A 22,395-nucleotide genomic window follows, 5' to 3' on the forward strand; every position below is an offset into this window, starting at 1 on the left:
TCTACTTGTAGGTTGGTGCCGACCTTGGCCTTCCTGCCTCTCCTGCCTGGTGACAGTTCGGCAGGCCTCTCTTCAGAGGCTCTAGTTTTTGCACTTCTAGGTATCTAGACAGCAGAGCCTTTACTCTTGTCCCTTAGTAGTCTAGGGACAAAACAAATATAATCAACTGCTCATTTAAAATTCAGTTTTAGTTTAAAATACTGTGATTCTTCATAAATGCAGCGTGCTGAGACTTTTGTTTAGCTAAATTTACTATTGTAGTATATAATTCCTTCCTAAATGCCTTCTTTTTCTTTTAGCTGAAATACATAGTGACAGCATCATCCTACGAGATGACTTTGACTCCTATCACCAACTGGAATTAAATCCAAATATATGGTAAGTTACAGGAATACGCCTCACTTTGGTTTGTTTAATGCAAGGAATAATGCTGACTGCTCCCTTAAGGACCAGTTACTTAAAATTAAATTGCTCTTTAGTGCTAAGGTATCAGTGAGAGTTGTTAAACTATGGAACTGGGCTTAATGTAGACTACACATAATACTATTACTTGACTTCTTTAAGAACTGAATCTAGGTGCTCCCTAAAGCTATGGGTGTGGTTGGATTCTTTTTCCAGTTTTACAAGATCTTTACATAGAAAACATTATGCTATCATGTGTCTAATAATTCCATTTATGTCAAGTGATAGAAGGGAAATGGTTTATCTGAAATGACAATTGATTTGAGTCAGACTTCCAAATAATTGCTAAGTTATTGGGTCACCTCATTATTTATATTCTAGTCTCTCCTTCAAAGGCTAAGTGCATGGGATTTTCGAGGGCAAATAAATAATGAACCATAACTCATTAAAAACTTGTTGAATACATAAATGGATGCCGAATTTGTTGGCAATTTGTTATATTTTTGCTGACTTTGAAGGAATAAGTCTGATGACCCAGACCCAGTACAGTCTGCATAATTTGGAACCATATCTCAATTTGGATTTTCTGTGATACTAAACCTTTTCATGGACAGTGAAGAGTTCAAGATAAATTAGACACTCGGATGTAAACTTTCAAGTTATAACTGAAATCACAGCAATACTCAAGACTAAATAGGAGAATAACTATTTCATCCTTGAATGTCAGTGTATGATATTCGTCCCTGTTCTGTTCATTTTCACTGTTTTAACAAATATTTAGCAATAATTATTTTTATTTATATAGTAAATTTTTTTTTATTTCAGCTCATCATGGGGGTACATAAGTTCAGGTTATATACAATGTCCATGTCCTGCCCATCCCCCCGAGTCAGAGCCTCAAGCGTGTCCATTCACCAGACAGTGCGCCTGGCACTCACCATGTAAATTAAAAAGAGATATGATTCTCATAAGTAGCTCATAGTTTAGTAGAGGAGACACTAAAAACACACTTTCTAAAAGCTTGTAATCCAGGGTAGAAATCTTTATATGTGATTAGAGGGGAACAAATAACATGTACTGTAGGAGTTCCAAAAAGGAGAGACGACACTAGTGGGAGTTTCTTGGAGACAGCAGCCTTTGACCTGGGAGCTGAAGATAACATAGAGATGGAGAGAGTGTTGGGCTTTAATATTAGGCAAGGAAGTTTTATATCTTTTCTAGAAGGAAATATATATCTATATTACAAATATAGAAAAAGATATTATCAGACTAGACAGAAAGTCTAGTCATAAAGTTTCATAAATTATATACCATTTAAAGAAAGAATTTATCAACAGAACTCTACTTCTTTACGAATATGTCCTAAATATACATTTCCTAAAATAAATTGAAAATCTTTATTAGGAAAAGGCAAATAAAAACCTTTCTAAGCACTACTTTTACCCAGGAAAAATTTTCTACTTCTCCTGACATTTGGCATTTTTATATTCCATTAATGTAGATGTTATCAGATGATTTGTTTCTTTCAAGGCGAGTTCATTTCTGTCAAGCTAATTCATTTCCTTCAGTGAGTTTTCTTGACAAATATAAAATGTGACTTTTATGTGGTTCAAATTCTGTTGTTTTTAAAATCAATAAAATGTGATTGATTTTGCTTCACCCATTTTCATGACTGATCTGGTATGTGCTTTCTTGACCAAAGTTATGGATTTTGTGTCCCTTTTACTTAAGCTATGGGTTTTCCTACTTTTAAAAAAAAAATCCTTTTTTATCTTAAAAAGTCAAGTACTTCTGTCTTCTATCAAATACATGTCAGTGTAATTTTACTTTCTCCCTTATTGCCCACAATCTCCTTCACTTAGCCGCTTTAAGATTGAGAGAGAGAGAAAAGAAAAAAAAAAACTCTATGAAGCTGTCATTACTTGAGACATCTCTTGTTCCTTTGTTGAACAAGAGGTGGCAGAGGCTCTGAGATCAGGCAGTCCAGTTTGACTCTTGAGCAAGCCATTTGCCAACTGAGTACCTAGAGAAAAGCAAAAAACTGCTTCACTTCTCTGAGCTCCATTTCCTTCCCATAAAAGTGAAGCAAATACTGTCCTTACAGCATTGTTTCAACGTTTGATGAGTATGAAAGGATCTGGTACTATGCCTGGTGTATTGTAAGTGCTCAATGCAAGTTACTTCTTTCCTGTGATATATTATACATTGGACCGTTTGTCTCTTCTATGCCCAAATATGATTTTAAAAGTCATTAATATTAAAATAGTCTTAAGCTAATTTATTTAACTGAGTTCCTAAGTTTTCCTTCATTGCATTTATTTGAGTGATAAATAAATACCAAATTAAATAGGTATGTATTATATAACCTATGGAACACATATTAATGAAACTAGCATTGTAGCAGAATCACAGAAGAGGAAATAAAGAGGATATTAGATACCTTGAACCCCTTAGAAATAAACATAAGCTTCCTAAAGCCAGAAACCAACACCCAGTAAAATCAGATAGCCCAGCGAAATATTTTCAGTAAAGTAACGAAGCTCCACTTTGTTCTGGAAACTTATAGGCAGTTTTCACCCTCCTGAAGTCTCTACTTTCTTGGTACACATTTTGTCACATGAGTTCCGTCCCTTATACTATTGTCTTTGATTCTCTTTACCCTAGAGGAAAATCAGAAACCCACTGCAGCTTTGTGGCAGTGTAGAAGAGAGAATCCTCGCTGCCAACTCTGTCTCTACCCACTGCCACATACTGCCAGATAGAAGCAAAGCACCTGGGTGTGCTGCTTTGGGCCAAATTCTCAGGGCTCAAGACATCACCAGATAATTTGCCTCAGGAGAAAAATGTGTTACTTATATGAGCATGTTTCTCCCAGAGGGTTCTAAAAGCTTCATATGCGTTATTTAATTCGTAATTTTTATGGATAAGCAAAAGGAGAAATTAAGAAACTGAAGTTATGTCTGTGCAATGTTGGGGAAGTAGATAAGTTTAAAAGTGAAATCACTCAAGACTTATTTGCTTCCATTAACTTCACCAGTGAAATCGACTTTTCTTTTCTATTGCATGTAATTCTTTAATATCCAGGATTGTTATCTCATGTACAAATGACTGTACATAAAAAACAAGGAACATAAAACAATATTACTGTTATTATGAATGAAGGTATCAGCTAAGTCACAATTCCAAGTGTTTGGTGGCTGTTGGAATAGAAACAAGAAACTTTTTTACATCAACTCAGTATTGAATGTATTATCTACTCAGTTAAGTATTTGAATTGATTTAAAAATTAAGAAATTTACTTGGTGAAAAGTTCAAGTCATCAAAAATTATGAACAGTAAAAATAAGCCTTCATCCCACATTGGACTTTTATTCTCTTTCTCCAGAAGCAACAACTGGGGTAACAGTTTTTGTGAGTCCTTCTGGAAATTGTTTCTGCTTACGCAAGTGTGGTAGTAAAGAATTCTGTCCATAAACTTGGGTATCAGAAAAATAAAACTTTCTTTATTCCTTCATAACACAACTTAATTTCTTTTTATTGTTCCCCTTCTACCAGGTTAGTGGAAACTTAATTGTGGTCAACTCTGGCTTGCCCTCTTCTATTTTTCTTATTGTTTAGCTAAGTTTCAGGGGGCTTATATGTGCAAAAACAAGGGTAGGGTGAGGATGCATCTCTGGTCTCCAGTAATCTGTTCCTGCAGATGCTCACTGAGTCCTCCATTATCTCATCTGGTCCTTGGTGACTAGTCCACAGAGACAGCCTTTGTCCCTTTCCTAAGCACTCCTTCAGGACAGTAGCTCTGTTTTGAACCTGGCTTGAGGGCATAGAAAATGTTCTGCTGGTCCTGGGTTTGAGCCATAGGCATCTTTGCGATGCTGTCCACTCGTGTGTCATCGTGCAACTCGGGTCCTTCTGCCTCCCTGAGATGCAGACAGTAGATTCCTTCTACACTTTGCCCCCCAGATCTCTCTAGGGCTCTGCTAGGGAAGTGGTCCTTTATTGCCCCACTCACCCAGCTGCTTCTTTTTGCCTTGTTTAAATAAGAGATGAGAAGTAAAGTTACAAGTGAAGAGAAGAATAACACCCCTTCATGTGAGTATAGTGGCAGTTCAGGTATGATGAGAGTGAGGTTTCTCCACGTTGCCTTTGCTGTAATGTTGGACCACACACACTAACCTCATTCATTCCAATATGCCATTGAACCCAAAGGCATGAGAACAAGTGCAGATGGAACACCACTGATTTATTCTCCATTGGCAGGTATGTCCAATACGAATGTGCCACTGAGGATGGAGTAGTCAGTGGTGTCTTAGTCATATAGCAACAACCCTCTAACCTACTCCCCCCCAAATGGGAAGAAAAACATGTAACTAAATTTAGAAGAACGTAAGGAACCACAAATATGTTTTACCTCATTAACTTTTTTTTAAGCAGCTACTGCTAATACATCAACTATACTTTCATGGTTCCTTTTTATGAATTGAACTATTTTAACACTGTCAATATTTCATGTGAATGGAGAAAAATCTTGAGTTTTTCAAAAGAGAAATATACTTAAGAGCCAAAACTGGAACCATCTCAGGTGTTCATCAACAGAAGGATGGATAAACAGTGATACATTCACACAACAGATAGTACTTGGCAATAAAAAGGAACAAGTTATTGATAGTTGCAACATGGATGAATCTCAAAAATGTTGTATGAAGGGAGCCAGACCCAAAAGAATTCATTCCACTTACATGAAATCCAGACTTAGGCAAAATTATCTAAAATGATATAAATTAGATCAGTAATTTTTTCAGGGATAGAGGATTGACTGGAAAAGGGCACATAGCACCTTTCTGGGGTGATGATTATGTTATATATCTGGAGGGGAGGTTACATAGATGTGTGCATTTGCAAACTTTGAGATCTACATATAAATCTACCTCAAAAAATTTCAGCAATAAGAAAGTAATAGGAAAAGCAATGAGGAAAAATAAGAAATAGGAGATATTTCTGATTCATAACTTGAAGAGAGAACAAGAGCTAAAGGAACTAAAATGTAAATGGCTTCTTAAAAAGTGTCTTTACCCTTTGTTTTGCTTAAATTATCCCTTTAATGCTTGTTTGCTGAAGATCACAGAAGGCATCCGGAGCTGTAATACACTAGGCTCTGATGTGCTAGTTGGAAACGAACTATTAAAAAACACAACGATAAATGGCAACTAGATGACAACAGATGTTTCCCCTCCAGCACAATGATAGAACAATAATAATAGCAGAGATGAGGAAAGAACAGGAGTTGCTCCTCAGAAAGAATATATTAGATGAGCGAGTTATGATGCTAATGGGGATATCAGACATCAAGAAGAAAGATACAAATGAAGTTGTCTCGGCTCCTCTGGTACACGAAGACCTCCATCGATAGGGTTATATGATACAGAAAGCCTCACAGTTTACAGCTAAGGAAGCTAAAGCTGTGGTTGGCATAGCATAGGCTTGCTAGAATCAAGAAAAGACTAGAACATTTCCATTTTTCTGTGTGTTAAACAGTCAAATTACAGGACCAGGGAAATAGAGACCACAGACTGCTGCATCTGGCATTCTCTTGGAAATACTAATTTATTAGAACAACTAACATGAAATGGAGCAAAAAGATTGGTGATTTGGCTTACTGACATTCATTTCCTTTTAGAAAAATAATTGTCTGAACAAAGAATATAAAAAATACTGAGATTTTAGGATGAGGGGTGAGTTATTCTGGCTGGAGCTTTTTTTAATGACAGCTTATCCCATAAAGGAAAAGAAGCCAAGCAAGCAGTAAAACCACTTTGTAGTTCATTAGTTTCTTGGCCTCCCCCACACTCCATAAATAACAAAAACAAAGAGGACGCCTCCATTTAGTAGCCAAGTGTGAGAACCACAGTGTAAGTGGAGTGCCTAGGTAATCAGGAAGAAGTAAGACTGATGGACAGACAACTGAGAAAGAAATTGGATAAAAGTATCTCCACTTTGCTCAATGTCCCTGAGGGCAGTAAGCCTGGAAGACCATGCTGGTAGGAGAGGAGCATGAACCCTACATTTTTTCCAAGAGCAAGTGACTACAGGAGATTCAGAAAAGATGAAAAATCAGGCAAAGTAAATATTTTGTCTGATGACCTACCCTTGCCAGAACCTCTAATGTATCAGTGTATTTTCAGGTTGTGGAATTATAATTTGATTTGGAGAGTGTAATAGTTCAACAGTCTGTGGATCTTTCTCTAGGTTTTCTCTTCCTCCCTCTTGATTTCTTTACCTCTTTCCACTCTCTCTCACTCTCTTTTGTTAATAACTTTTTCTCTTCTTACAAAACTCTCCTCTAACTTTCCTCTCTAGCTTCATCCCCCTCCTTCCTCCTCTGTTCCTGCCATGATGTAATTGCTCTGGGGAAAAGCTTCATCTACAATAGAAAGATTAACCGGGAGGTGTCCTACTAAAAAAATAAGGAGTGAAGCTGGAAGCTTATTACTGCCTTGTTTAATTTCTGTTTTAGATGACAAAAACAAGAGCTCACTCAATGGAATTAAATGTCAAGTACATATGAAACAAGTAAGAAAATATATCTTCAAGCAGCATGTAATGGAATTCACCATAGTAGGAGGTCAGAATATCGTGTGCAGTAGTAGGATTTTAGATGGGTTATTTTTAACCCAAATAACATTTGTCATTGTACCTGTTAACGAAGAAGAGATCAAATTTTTAAACTCCCTAGTGAAATAAGAAGAGTTCTCTTACCTTCCTCAGTGAGAAGTAATGAGAAAGAATGAGCTATAAATGGAGTTTGTCATTTTCACTTTTAAAGCAGGTGTTAGCTCCTTAAAAAAAAAAAGGCATGACACAGTTGAAGGTAATATTATTCTCAGTATTATAGAGTGAACTTTTCCTTCTTGGTTTTCTAAAGATATTCCACGTTTACAAAGAGAATAGGATATTCTGAAATTTACATTTTTTTAAAGCTTGATCTTTCACTTCTTGAAAATGGTCACGTAAATAGCTTACAAGTAAATAGTCACACCTTTTTAATTATAAAACAGTGTCCCTTATAAAATATGGTCAAAAGTTGAGTATATTGGTTGTTGAGGTTTGAATGGAAGGTAGAAGGAGCTCTGGTGTCTCCTAAGATGTCAGCTGACGGCCCAGCTACCAAATGGCCTGCGAGGTCCGATTTTCTCTGGTGGATTCACCAGTCCCTGATCTGGCCTCACTTTGCAAGCTCACATGCCAGAATTTTGTCAGCACAGGCAGTGTGATCTGTTACCCCGGGGGCAGAGACATGTTACCCTTGGGTCAGGAAATTATAAGATATTTTTCTTTTCTTTTTCTTTTTGTAGTTCAAATGAACTTTTTAATAATCAGAACAAACATTCTTTAAATTATTTTAATAGCTCCATTCAGAAATGCTGGTGAATGTGGCTCAGAAATGTGGGTTCATAGAACGCCATACTGCTTCTTGTGGGGCTGAGTGCCTTCAAAGGCTTTCAAAGGCATTTATTGCCTTCAAAGGCAATAAATTATGGATAGATAATACGATGTCCTCGGTCTTGGGAACAAATGGCATATATCTCAAATGAGAATTTGATGATAACTGATTGTGAGTCTCTAGGTGATTAACTTGTTTCAGCAGAGTGCCTAACGCCTGACTGATTTCACTCTGATCCAAAAAGAAGAATGAGTCATGTCATTAGACTGCTCTTGAGAAAATAATATTTCGATTATTTATTTATTGTTATTGGGATGATGTTAGCAACAACCATTCATAAATCTCCAGTTGTGCAAAGGAGCTTAATTTTCTCATTAATCCTCCTCCTCTTTTCTGCATCCTGAAAGCCCTTCTTAGTCACTGCAGTATGTGGGGACCCCAGACTCCGGGCACATTTCACCTCAGAGTGCCTGCTGGTTGGACATATTTTCTCACGTCTAATAATTGTAAAGTCAGAATAAAAAGCACAATTATACCTTCAGAAGCATGCTCTCTACTGCTCAAATGCACATCACATATACTTCTTTGTCCCAAGACAAGAACAACCACCTGAATAATAAAAAACAAAAAATAGAGAACTAACACTAAAATAACAAGCTTGCAAACTGCCAAGGAGCTTGTTATGGTGAAAAACAAAACCCTGGTTCAAAGCATTTCTTTTTCTTTTATTTTTATGGTTTGATCCTAATTTTGTTGGTCAGCAAAGTACCAGCCTTTATATTTATTGATTCTTTTATGTTTTTGTTAGTAAAAAAGAAAAAAAAAAACCTATCGTGTACATTTAAAATAGATTGTGATGAATTATCTAGAGACATGTATAGCCAAAGGGGTACTGAATTTGATTATTATGTACTTCATTCCAGTGAATTCACTCTTTATGTTTTCTGTGAAGTCTATGTCATTTCTCTTATTTTTGTACATTTTCATTAGCAAAACAAAATTCTTTTATCTTATAAATGAAAAAAACAATTTTTAAAAGAAGTCACTGTAAATTTCCAAAATAAACTTTGACAGTAAAAATGACAAACATTCTTTGAAATGCACATTGTTTTTATAAAGTTAGAATTTTTTTCTCTTACTAAAGCATTAGGGTGGAGTGGGAAGAATATTAGACAAAGAATCAGGGAACCTGAACTCTAGCCTTGTTTCATCATTTGTAAAATGAGGGGGTGATGAGATGCAGTGATATTTCAGGTCCCCTCTAACTAAATGATCTGTGAACTCGAGTACTAGATAAGCTTCAAGTGGAACCTAAGCAGGTGATGAATAGGTTCAGAGAGCGGTTAATAAATTCAGGTTTTCAGTGGTCTTTGAAGATTGCTACCGTTTCCCTTTAAATGTCTTTTAATCATATTGTTCATGGCAGAATATATTTTGAGGTGGGCAATTCATATGGTGTGCCATCGTATTTGTTAGATTCTTATGTTCTGTTTTTCATATTGGGAAATAGAAAGAAAGGGGAAAATGTTTCTTAGATTAGAGAAACATTCAGTATTACTTTTACTATTAGGCAGAGAAGCAATTTATTTCTAATCCTTAGCCTGGGAGGTCACATTCCTTTTAAAATTGAAAAACAAAAGTCTGTTTAACTGGGATTATTGAAAACATCCTTCTTCCCACAAATCTTGAAAGAATATGTTACCTAGTTTCGTAAAGCCCATCATTTTCCTGAGAGAATGAGAAAGCAGGAAGAATTCAGTGTGAGGCCATGGGTTTAAATGCCAGCAACAAACATCAGCATTTTGTTTTTTTGCTCTGAGCCTAAAGAAAATTGAATCACTCATCATCCAGCAAAGTAATCCCTAGTTCTTAGGAACTCAAAGAACTTTTCTGAAATGGAAGAGTAGAATTTCAGACCATTCATATGGTCTTCATAGAGACCATCCTTTGGGGTTAAATATCTAATTCTACTCAACCCAGTTAAATTGTTAGACATAGATGCATTCTGAGAAAGTGAGAAGGATAGGACTGATAGAGCACTTGGGCATTTAAGTATTGTTTCAAATTTTGGGGTGAGCCGGGAATTACTTTTCTTGGAATTTAGATGTTTACTTACATCTGTAGGTTTTTAACATTAACCTTGTTTTTCTGACATGGATCACTGTTTTCTTCTGGGAAGCCATGACCACCAGTTGCTGTCTATATTGTCTTGTCTGGTCTCCATTGGGATCATTGTGTTTATCATAAACACATGATTTATCTTTCCCTTTATGATAATGGCATCCCTATGTGTAGTTGTTCAATGCTTAACTTTAATGATAGAAAAAATATTGGAAAGCTCACTTTGATGGGCAGCACAGGTTGATTAGGAACATGTATAGAAGTGAACCTCCATGCTGATAATCACGGAAGAGTAAATGGAGATAGGCTTGGATTGATGCACACTGAGGGGTCATGATGGTGGTTAGAGTTTTCCAGACCAGACCAAGAGCAATCTGATTGCTTCCCAGGGATCCATTCTTTTCTTCTTACTTTGTATACCCTCCCCTCTCCCCAAACCCTTAAAAATATATACTTCCATGATTTCAACCATATCTTAACCTGTCATGTTGGTCCCAATCTCCTTTCACTGAAGTTGTGAAAGTTCGGCTGGTCATCTCCAACTGTCAGCAGAACCAGAAAGCAGGCAGTTTCCCAGTCCTGTGATTCTGTGGAGTCATGCTGAATAATATTAATGTTGTAGGTGCCAGCCACATATGGCTGTGGAACACTTGAAATGGCTTTTTCACTTTGCTCCATCCCCACCTTATTTCAAAGCATTGTATATCTTACTTGGGTTACATCTGTAGTCCCAGTCTTTTCCACCTCCAATCCATTATTTTCTATAGTATTACTAATTTTCCTAAAAGTTGGATTTGCATCATGACCTTGGAAACAATGGAAATTTGAATCCCAGTTCTGCAATTTACTAACTGAGGATAAAAAATAGAGGGAGAGGGTTTTATATGAATTAATTGAGGTATTGTTTGTGGAGCTCCTATCAGTACCTGTTGCTTGGCAAATGGTGTGTGAAGCCTTCCATGAACTGGTCTCTATTTTCTAGCCACATCCTTTGTGATCCTTTTACATGTACAGTGTGATTCCAGCCATATTGACCCACTGAACTAACAGTTCAGCTTGTGTGTCATGATTTCTGCATTCCCTGTGCCCTGTCACACGCTCACCTTTTTTTCTTGTTTGAGTAACTCCTATTTCTCATTCAGGACCAGTTTTGGGGCCACTTCCTTTGGAAGCTTTTCCTTTCTTCCCAGTCTAGATTAGGTACCATCACAACCAGTGTATACTCCTGTTATAAGGAGTAAGGAGCAATGAAAAGTGGCGCGAGTGTTGGAGTTAGCAAGCTCTAGGTCCAAATTGCAAACTCTAGGCTCAAGTTCCAGGGGTGGGGAATCTGCAGCCTTGGAGCCACGTGTGGCCTTCTGGATCTTTGAGTATGGCCTTTTGACCGAATCCAAATTTTACAGAACAAATCCTTTTAATTTGGTCGAGAGGCGGCATTCCAGGATCCAGAGGGCCACATGTGGTCTTGAGGCTGCAGGTTCCCCACCCCTACGGGATCTGGCACATAATAGAATGCAATTAATAGTTAACATTGCATTGACATCCTCTATTGTAATTGTTTGTTTACTGCTTCTCTGCCTTTCCATTTGGAGTGTAAGCTCCTGGAAGAAAATGTCAGTGTTTTATTGGTCTTTGTTGCACTAAAACTTAGCACAGGGCCTGCAAATTCTCAACATAAGTTTACTAAATGCAAGAATGAATTAATAAATGATGAATGAATAAATGGCACCACTGGCAGCTAAGAGAGGACTGGATTTGACCACCTAGAGGGATGGGCATTCAGGGTAAATTAAAATAAATTATGTTGACAAACCCAGACTGTGAGAAATTTGAGCAAAGGACGTTTAAAAGACCTTGGCAGGGATCTGACAGATTTGTCCCATCAGTCCTTGGTGAAGCCATTGTTTTTCCAAATAGCAACAACCCCAGTGGATAATATCTGATAATTACAAATCTTTTAGTTTCTTCAATAGGGTACCAATGCCTTTTTAAATTTTATTTTAAATTTCTGGGTGAAGCACAATGAAGAAGAGAAAGATCTGGAGGAGTTGTTGAGTTGAATGGGAAGAATAGCTGTATATGTTTGCTCTTTTCTTGTTCATTATTCATTTAATGTTTGTTATTCTACAAAATAGAAGTGATTCTCCAAACACATCAAGAATCTTTTGTATCTATTCAGTGGTTGTCTAATTCCAGACTGTAGGCCATCACCTTTAAACAATATACACTTATACAGGTTCTACCTGAATGCTGTTTAATCAAAACTATGGAAAAAGGGGCCTGTAATACATACATTATATATACATTTTTTGATATATGGTTGACTTGGAAACTGCTGATCAATATTTATAGATAGAATGATGGCTATAGAAATTTAAAAAGCAGGCCCCAAATTTCACATAAACAGTGACACTTTATTAATTTAGAGTCACTGACAGAGAGCCATTGTGATATTTGTACATTCCTTTACTTCTTTCTTTGTCAAAGTTGATGTTTCTCTCAAGCCATTTCATAATGACTTGGAAGCCAAATAATCCTCATCTATCACTAATGGAGCCCACTATAATTTTTGTGCTACTTCTCTGTACTTTTATCACAATCGAAATCAATTTAAAGAATTATTAATAGAAAAATAGTAGCAAGTTGCTCATGAAACAGTAGGTTCTCTGTGGGGGAAAAAACCTAATATTCCAGTTCTGGAGTATATGAAAGTGGTAGAAATCCATGATAAATTAATAATAATAATAATAGCTAACACATCATGCTTACTATATACTACCAGGCACTAAGTTCTTTAGACTTCAGACATTAAAAATAGTTGTATTTATGAAGTTGCCTTATATTCATTTATTCATTCAACAAATACTTGTGGAATACAATGTGCCATAAAGGAACATGCCATAAATGGTGAACAACAGACAGGTTTGTTGTCCTTATGAAGCTACTACTATGTCTGTCGTCTAATGGCAAGGACTTTTTATTATAATCTTGCTCCACGGTAATCAAGGGTTAAATTTCCCACTAAGATTTGTGATGCTGTTAGATACTAACATTTCAAATTCTATATCAAAAATTCTTTTTTGTTTTTTCTGTAAAAAAAAATTAAAGTTCCTTAACATTGTTGATCTCCTCATGTGGAAACATAGCTCAAAAGATTAGAATAATACCAATCATTTACTCCATGCATTCAACATAGGAAGTACTTACATTTATTTGCCAAGTTTTCACTCACTTATTGTGCTTCTGCCTCTTGGCTTTATGGGCTCCTTTCACACTTTTGTAATCTTCCTACTTGGATGGGGGTTCCTACTCCTCTCTGAAATTAACAAACAGCTGAAAGAGCATAATACAATAATCTCTGAAACAAAGGGCATAGTGCCCTTTCCACAATGTTTGGCACCTGGAATGTGGAAGTCTTTGAAAATGTTCTTTCTGCATGAAATACAGCCCTCATGTGGTTTGAGGTTCAGACAGGGGAAACATAGCTCTTTCTTTCTACATGTTGGGCATGTAATGATTGTAGGTTGAAATGTCACAGCACAGAGCATTGTAAATGTAACTGGAAATATACAAGGTCAAATCCAGACCATGCATATCTTCTACTAGATAAAGACATGCATAAATGTATTTTTTAGATCCTGTCCTAAGGTTTTATTAACCACTTCATTTTATAGTAGTAAAGACAGCAGCCTTACATTATTTGCAAGGTTAACATAGTAACTCAGTGTCCAAAATTTGCTTGAATTAGAATGTATATATATTTCATACTAATATGTAGATTAAAGTAGTCCTTTTTTTACTATTAGCATTATTTATTTGTAGATACATTTAGTCGTTTTTAAAAGTAATCCTATTTTTCTCACCGAACAAATTAGGCAGATTATCACTTTTTTGTCTATGACATGAGCAGATAGTAGCATGTGGTTAAAAGTTTGAACAAATTTGCAAATCACTAAAAATGGATTTGCCTTCTTTGGTGGAAAGGGTGAATAGTTTTCTTAATTATTGCATTATGCTAATATCAAAAATCATACATTTCATTGAAGTTTTTTACTTTATTATCATATAATTAAACTTTTTAAAGTATTTGATTATTTTTTTTCTTTTTTTATTTCAAAATATTACGGGGTACAAATGTTTTTGGTTACATGTATCAATTTTGTTATGCTTGAGTCAGGGTTATAAGTGTGCCCATCACCCGGATAGTGTTCACTGTACCCATTAGGTAGGTTTTCGCCCATTCCTCCTCTCCCCGCCCCCTGCTTGATTTCCTCTGAGTTTTACTGCCCTCTGTGCACATGTGTGCTCATCTTTTAGTTCCAATTTAATAGCAAATACAGGTAGTTTTTGTTTTTCCATTCTTTAGATACTTCACTTAGGATAATGTAGTCTTATTATTTTTAGCATGGTGGAATGTATACATAGAAATTTGTTTGAGGACAGTTATTTTAAACATTTACACTGACCATAGCTCAAAAGAAAAAGATTTAAAATTTGTTAAACATCTTTTGATTTCAGAGATATATGTTTTTAGTGCATTATGTAAGTGGATATTACTTTGCTTATTTTTAATACCTGCAAACATCCTCGTATCAGTCATACATATATGTAATTATTGATAATAATACCATCTTGCATTATTAACTGCCCAGTATGAGATTGGTTCTGTATTCTGTGTTTTACATACAGTCTCTCATTTCATCCTCACAATAACTAAGTGATACTTAGGTCGGTATCATTATCCTCATTTTATAGGTGAGGAAACTGAAACTTTGGGAGGTTAAGTAACTTGCCTACCACAGTGAGTAACTGAAGGAATTGGGATTTATATTTAAGTCTTTCTGGTTTCAGGTCTCTTTAACCCTGCCATAATGCAAAGTACTATTACCTTCCTCAAAGTGGTGATTTGAACTAAATAACAATAACTATTACATCTTTTCTTACCTGAGCAGTGAACCACCTTGTGCTGCTTAGTTCTCAGACTGGGAATGTGTTCTGTGTTCCCGCAGGGTTGAATGTAACAACTGTGAGACCGGGGAACAGTGTGGTGCAATTATGCATGGCAATGCTGTCACCTTCTGCGAGCCATATGGTCCACGAGAACTGGTAAATATATGCTATTTATGTACATCTTTCTAGTGTTTACTGAGCTTTTTCGTACGGAAGTTTCTTTTATACTCTTATAGTTCAGAAGAAAATTCGAAGTATTGTTTATATTATGAGTCCTATCACAAATACCTCAAAATTGGGAGAGGTGATTTTATGGTCTATTTTCAGAGGTAAAAATAAATAATGCAGTAATAAAATTGGCAGCATCAGTGGGTCTCATTAAACATGGGTGCATCACTATTATTTGATGGCTTTTTAAAAATATGGGTATTTTATATAATATCTGTAATAAATAATTTTTTACTTTCTAAGTTCTTGTATAAAGCCATGCTCTTCAAATTGTCCTTATTTTCTCCTTTCAAGTAAAAAAATGTTAGATGCTCAATTTTATCACATTACTTTTAAATTTTGGTTCCTGACAATAGTAGAACTTTGAGGGATTTTTTAAGTGAAAGAAAGAGCACACTGAATAAACCAGTTTTTAAAAAATTTTGGTTCATGCCAAATTACTTAGGAGCAAGTTATTTTCCTTTCATTTAGACCGATTATTAGCCTTTGCTTGCCAAATCACATGTAAAATTTTCATTTTACATGAGCATTCTAAATTGAAAGCAATGAAACCACTAGCCACCAACATGTGGCTAATGAGCCTTTTGTTGTTACTTGGTACTTCTTTCTGGCATGAAGACTACATTCATTTTCCCTTCTTGAAAAAGGATATAAATATCCTGGCTCAAGTCCTGTGCTCCTAATGCTCTTCTTACAACGTCTCTTATGCTTTGCTTTTCTGCTTTTCAACTTAGGCTTCGATGCTGCTTCTCCTTTTTTCTCACCCATCTTCCTTTTCAGGGGGCTTTTAGAAACAGGTTGTATTTTTCACCCTGTGTCACACATTGTATTTCAAAATCATTAACTTTAAAAGTTGCCAAAAGACTAGCTTCCAAAGTAAAGAGAGAAAAAGACCTAGGTAGGCAATTAAAAGAAGATTTAGTTATCAAAATGTGAAAGCCAATTAATTTTTGTAACATGGTTCTTACTTTATGCTGCTTCAATACCCCTTTCATGGCAATAGATACATTTAATTTATTAAAGATACAAGCTTCAGAACATTGATGAATTGAGGGGATTTGGGTTGAAATTAGAACACAAACAGAATTAATTGGATGCAAATTAAAATAATAGGTGCTCATAATTCAAGTCTCACAAAGTGTTATAATATTCTTGCAGACAAGTGTGACTCTGGTAGTAAAGTTTGTCTTGAAAAAATAGGTTTGCTAGCACATTTTAAATAATGTACCGTGACTGAATTAATTATCTATAAACCTTAAAACAAAATTAAATTTTTACCGTAGTTAATTGAGCTCAGAATAAATGCCTGTTTTAGAAGGTGCCCCCATTCAGTAATATTTCTGGAAATGCTTGGCAAATTCTTTTTGTTTATACTGGTTAATAGGAAATAATAATGTCTAAGAATATAATGCCAAAATTTATATTTCCATAGCATAAAACTGAAGTATCTAGTTTATTTGATCCCATGTATATTTAATCCTGATTGTTTTACTAAATCCCAGTTTATTTAGCATTAGAGTTGATACATCTAGTGGGCTAAGTTTGGATTGTATTATATAATTAATGTGAGATTAGCCTTTCAACTAAAAAGGAAAATATTCAAAATAATTATCTTCATCTGAGAAATAAAAAAGTGTACAGTTTTATATTTCCCTCATAAGTATTTCCCTAAGAGTAATTCATATTATAGATCCAAAGGGAATAGAATGAGATAGAGTGATGGGATGATGTCCACATTTTACACTACCAACCTCTAGTATTCAATAATTTTTATACTGTGTTAATGTCCCAGAGCAAATATATATATATATATATATATATATATATATGTATGTACCCAAGTTGTGTTTATAGAAGACAGATCAGTCTAATGAAAAGTGAGGAATTCAGTTGTCAGTTAACATTATATTTACTAAAATCCAGACGTTTGCATGATACTTCAAAACTGAACCAGTCAAAATTGTTATGTATGAGAACTGATGAAAGTTATCAGCCCCCAAACATCACTTTTTAAACAATATGCCTTTTTATTTTTCATAAATCCAATTTTTATTGAAGTTGTGAGACAAAGAACCTCAGACAAAGAACTTTACTAGGCTAAGACTTTATCTTTTAAAATGCCAAAAAGAGCATCTCCATTTTGTGAATTTAGTAAAATAACCATTTCATTTCAATAGAAGTCAAAGTCAGTAAGAGGTGGCATGTGTTGTCACCTGAACATACCACAAGTCTCTATTTCTACTGCTACTGTGCTATGCAGCCCTCACACATTTTATTTAAACCAGTGAAGTCTATATTTCAAGTGGTGACCCCGAACTTTATTCATTTTGCTACTGTAAAATGAAGGTAAAGAGAAGAAGTTCATTTACCCACTCCTTTAAGGGAAAATGTGCTCTCAGAATTTAAAATAAAATGAGTTATGTTACCCTCCACTTTTTAAAATAAATTATTTACTAAATTATTTTCCCATATTTGGAAATGCATTTTAATTACAAGGATGGGTTTGGGATAAAATAGTATCAAACCCAGTAAAAATTTGCAGAGAAGAAGTGCAGAATGAACAGCTCCACCTACAGTGAATTCTTCAGATTTTCTATAGTTTGGAGTGTATTTGATAATTTAAGAGCACTGAGATTTGGTAGGAAAAAGTTCTCTATCAGGCATTCATAGCTGCTATATTATTTATCAAAGGCTCTTTAAGAAGCCCTTTTGTTTTCAGAATGTCAGATATAAAGGCTTAATAGCTTTACAGACTAAAATTACATATTTGAACTCAAGATTAATAAATAATTTATAATATCCAATTATAAATATAGGTGAATAGATTTTAAAGGCAATGATTCTCTCTTTCTCTTTCTCTTTCTCTCTCTCTTTCTCTCTCTCCATCTTTTCCAGTCTTTCTCATATAGCTGACAATTTTACTGATAAAATAAATGGGTAAAGGTGAAAAAATGAGTGTCAACCATTCTACCAGTCCTTAGGCTCCCTAGCAAAAAAAAAAAAAACAGTAAAATCAATGACTAATCAACGTCTAGGGTCACCCTCAGTTAGCACATATAATTTGAAATTTGACAATATTTCATGCAACTTGCTGTTCACTAGCAGAGGTCATGGCTAATCGCACAGGTGATACAAGCATCATTGAGTGTATTACACCACCAGGATAAATAATCTAAGACTCTTTAGTATATTTAGTGCACCTGCAGTAAACATAACCATAGTGCTTTTAACTTACAAGATACTATTGTTTTAAATAACCTATATCCAGAAGTGTTTCATAATTCACCTGGGAATCCATACAGTTACATAAAATTGGAGGGGAAAAGAATGTTCATTCAATTTATGTGCAAATTTTAAAAAACTTCTCTATTGGTGCTGTGCCTCTTTGGATTTTAAGTTCCAATTCTCCAGGTGGAAACCCATGAGGACAATTAAAAGCTCTGAAGAAAACAGATTTCTTTTAAAGGGAATTTTATTGGTGTATTTTTGTCTGAGGACTCTGGTGGGGGAAGAAAACGGGGAACAGAGTTATGGGCATGGTGGGCCAGTGGTCTTTTAGATCATAATCAGTAATAATGAGGGATTCAAATTAAATACAGCGAGAATTTCCTCCATCATTCTGACACCAATGATTTTTGCTTTTGTTAAAATAAATCAGAAGCTGACACTGATACTTTTTGCTGGACATTTTATAAGATGTCTTTCTTGCCCTCCCCTCTATTACCTTTCTTGCTTCCTCATTGAATTTTAAAGTCATCTAGTTAAAGCACATGTTCAGTCATCTTTGCAAATCGTGATGTAGATCTTTTGATATTCACACACATCCCATCTTTTGATATTTATATCTCACCTGAATTCTGGGAGAGCAAGAGGCTTGCTCCCTCATTCCCTAAGGCTATTCATGAACTGTCTAGCACTTGACCTTTCTGCAGCTGTGGACTCTATCACATGGGGCCTGCAAAGTGTAGGGATATGTCTAAAGATGTTATTAAGACCTAGAAAAAGCAAAAGTAAGACAGCCCACTTCTTCTGCCACAGTGGAAACACAGTTATACACTTCCTATTTTATACAGTGGAGTCATGTGAAACATCCCATGCTTTAGCAGACAGGGTTCGGGAACCCAACAAAATGAGAACCTTAATTCTCATTTGAGCCGCTATGGGTCAAAGCCACTGATCCAAAGAATAAATAAATAAAATTTTAAAAATAAAATAAATAAGGTACCATTCTCTTTCGGAAGGGGAAAAATGTGTTTAAGTACACTTCTTCATGAAACTAAAGAAAAGTAGCAGAACTGTGTTGGAAGGTTATTTCTATGTCCATAATTCTGTTTTTCCTTTTTGGGGGAGGGAGATATTTTATTAAGAAATAATCCACAAATTCTACATTCATTCATTTAAAGTACACAGTTCAGGGTTTTTGGTTTATTCATCAAGTTACATAACCATTATTATAACCAATTTTAAACCATTTTATCACACCCCCCTCAAAGAAATCCTGTACCCTTTAGATGTTGTAGTTCTATTTCCTTTTCAGAATAATCTTATTCTATTCATTTGCTTTTAGTTTACCTCCCAGTTTTTGTTTGATAGCTTTTTTATGACATTCCCTTTGGGCCCCAGATCTGTTGACGTGGTAGGATGGAGGGGAGGTGGTGGAGAGGACATATGTTAAATGCCTTCACAAGATGACCTTCCACTGGAAGCAGTTTTCAACAGGACCCTGAGAAATTTACTATCCATGCCTAAGTCAACATCTCACCACTTTGTCCCTCATAGAGGAACAGGAAATATTAATATATCTGTGTTCAGACACATTGATAAAAATGAACTAACAACTGGATAAATAGAACCTCTGTTAATGGATCCTTTCTTTCCCTTTTTTCTCGTCCTCTCTTTCTATCTTGTCTTATTTTTGTATATATTTTTGTTCTAGATTACCACAGGCCTCAATACAACAACAGCCTCTGTCCTCCAATTTTCCATTGGTAAGTGTTTTTAGCAATTATAGCAATTTAACTTGGAAATGTTTGTTTTAACCATAGTGTACAATCAGGATTACAATGCCAAATGCTTTTAGATTTAGGAAGAGTAAGTCTTAACTTTGCAGTAAATAATGTAAAACATTTTTAAAGTGAAATAAATATTTTTAAAAGTTACATCTGTTCTCACTTCTCCCCAGCAGTGAGTGGTATTAAAAATGCTACAGATAACCCAAAACATCTTAAAATGATTTACATATGGATTTTGAATGCATTGAGTTATTCTGTTACAGTGGAATTATCTTACTAGTTATGTTTTTCTCAGATTAAGATTGAAATCTGTTCAATATCCTGAGCTTTGAGACTAACTGGTAGTGAAGAGAGATAATTATTGGTGGCTAAAAGAAACCAATTAAGTCTTCGTGTTTGACATAAATAATCTATGTTTAATTCAGACACAGATAATGAAAAACTGACTGTATCCGGCACTATTTCTTTTGTGTGTTTTTGTATTAGAGCCAAAAGTCCCTACCCAAAGCATTCAATATAATAAGGTCCCTTTTGATTGTTTGCAGTTTTGCTGTCTATTCTATTACTCTTAATTTTCGAAGGTATATATTTATAAATAACTTGTAAAAATTCATAAAGAAAATGTTTTGGGAAGAAAGATTCTGTCTTCTAGATGAGGTCTACGTATATTGATATTGGTCACATAACAGGGAAACCTCTTTCTGGCCTCTCCCTGTGGTGTGAGAGTTGCTGGCGTCTGGCACCCGTGCCTGGGACAGCATCCACCAGCCTCCTTCACCTCTTAGGAGATCCACCATCAGCGAAAGGATTGCGTCCCTAGTAGCCTTTTCTGTTCTAAATTGCGTATCATCATTCTACAGCTAGGAGCCCACTGTGGTTGGTTGTGCTGAAGAGCAGTTTTCTCCAAGTCATACTTTTGTCACTTTTTCATCAGTGTGACTCATTCCAGTCTGTGTAGGAGGAATTATGTGAAATCACACAGTTATGTTTTGGGTTATTTTCTTCTCAAATTCACAGTATTACTGACAACAATGTACAGACAATTCATAAGTCCATATGTGGTCATAAGAAGTGTTAGCAAAAACAAAAAGAATGGGTTTTTTTAATGAATTTTCTTTGATTTATTAGCAGGTGTATCCTAACTTTTTTTTTTATTTCAGCTTATTATGGGGGTACAAAAGTTCAGGTTCTATATATTGCCTGTGTCCCGCCCATCCCCTCGAGTTAGAGCTTCAAGCGTGTATAATGAGCCTGTAATGCTTTTATAATCAGAAAAAAATTAAATTCATTTTCTTAAAGTTGTGGTTCTAAAGAAACAAATTTTTAAAATTGTAGCATGACAGGTAACTTAGAGGTTCTACATATTATATTATTAATATATAAAAGTAAGCTAAAAAATGGTTTAGAATGCTCAAAGAATGCTCAATGGTTACCAATTTATCAGTATTCTGAGTGTTTATTCTTGCTTTTTGTTAGAGCATTGATCATTAATTTCAGATATTATCTTTAAGCAATTAAGGAACATAAGATAATCCACTTTAAAATATGTATGTCACAGTACTACTTAGTATTTGCACTTCATTCAAGGGAGGAGAGATCCAGCACCAATTAAATTATCCTTCATTAAAGGGGGAAAAAAGTCTTTTTGTGAATAGTAAGAGTAGTGCTAATCTGGCAGAGATTCTTTATTTCCTTGCCCTTCAGTTGCACCAATTACAATGTCAGTTGCAATACAGCTGATGAAAAAGAACCAGTAAGAGGAGTTAATCAGAGAATGTAGGGGTTAGTACCTGAGACTCAAAACCCAGAACAAGTACCAGGCCAAGGGTCTTGGAACTAGACCCAAACACGTGACTTAGCAAGAGCCCTTGATTCCCCATAAGCCAGAGGCTGCAGCCCCCAGGCCAGTCTGTGTTATTTAAACCATGGATTTGAGTCCTGGGTTAGAAGACTGGAAGAGTAACAGAACTGGGGAGTTAGAAAGATCCGATAGATGATAGATACATAGATAGATAGATAGATTAGATTAGATGGATAGATGGCAAGGAGGAAAGGAAGGAAAGGAGGAGGAGGGAGGGAGAAATCTCATTTATAACTAAAAAATAGTTTCAGAAATCTTCTTTTTGGGTGACAGTTTTAGAATCAAAAGTGAAATTTTTAACATTCGTTAGGAATGAAACAACATATTTAGTAAAAGAAATTATAATTTATTGTTTAGAAACCTCATTGGGTAATTTACTTC

General features: G+C 35.3%; 1 protein-coding gene across 2 annotated transcripts in view; it reads left to right on the forward strand.

Moving 5' to 3' along the window:
* Window positions 1-22,395, forward strand: part of RELN (reelin) — a 441,212-nt gene that overhangs the window by 201,655 nt on the left and 217,162 nt on the right. For both annotated transcript variants that reach the window (XM_045564269.1, XM_045564270.1), the window contains exons 6-8: window positions 300-378; window positions 14,973-15,069; window positions 20,078-20,129. In XM_045564269.1, the coding sequence (XP_045420225.1) occupies window positions 300-378; window positions 14,973-15,069; window positions 20,078-20,129 (228 nt within the window). The remainder of the gene's footprint in view (window positions 1-299; window positions 379-14,972; window positions 15,070-20,077; window positions 20,130-22,395) is intronic.

Source organism: Lemur catta, chromosome 11 (genome assembly GCF_020740605.2).
Source record: "Lemur catta isolate mLemCat1 chromosome 11, mLemCat1.pri, whole genome shotgun sequence".
Taxonomy (NCBI): Eukaryota; Metazoa; Chordata; class Mammalia; order Primates; family Lemuridae; genus Lemur; species Lemur catta.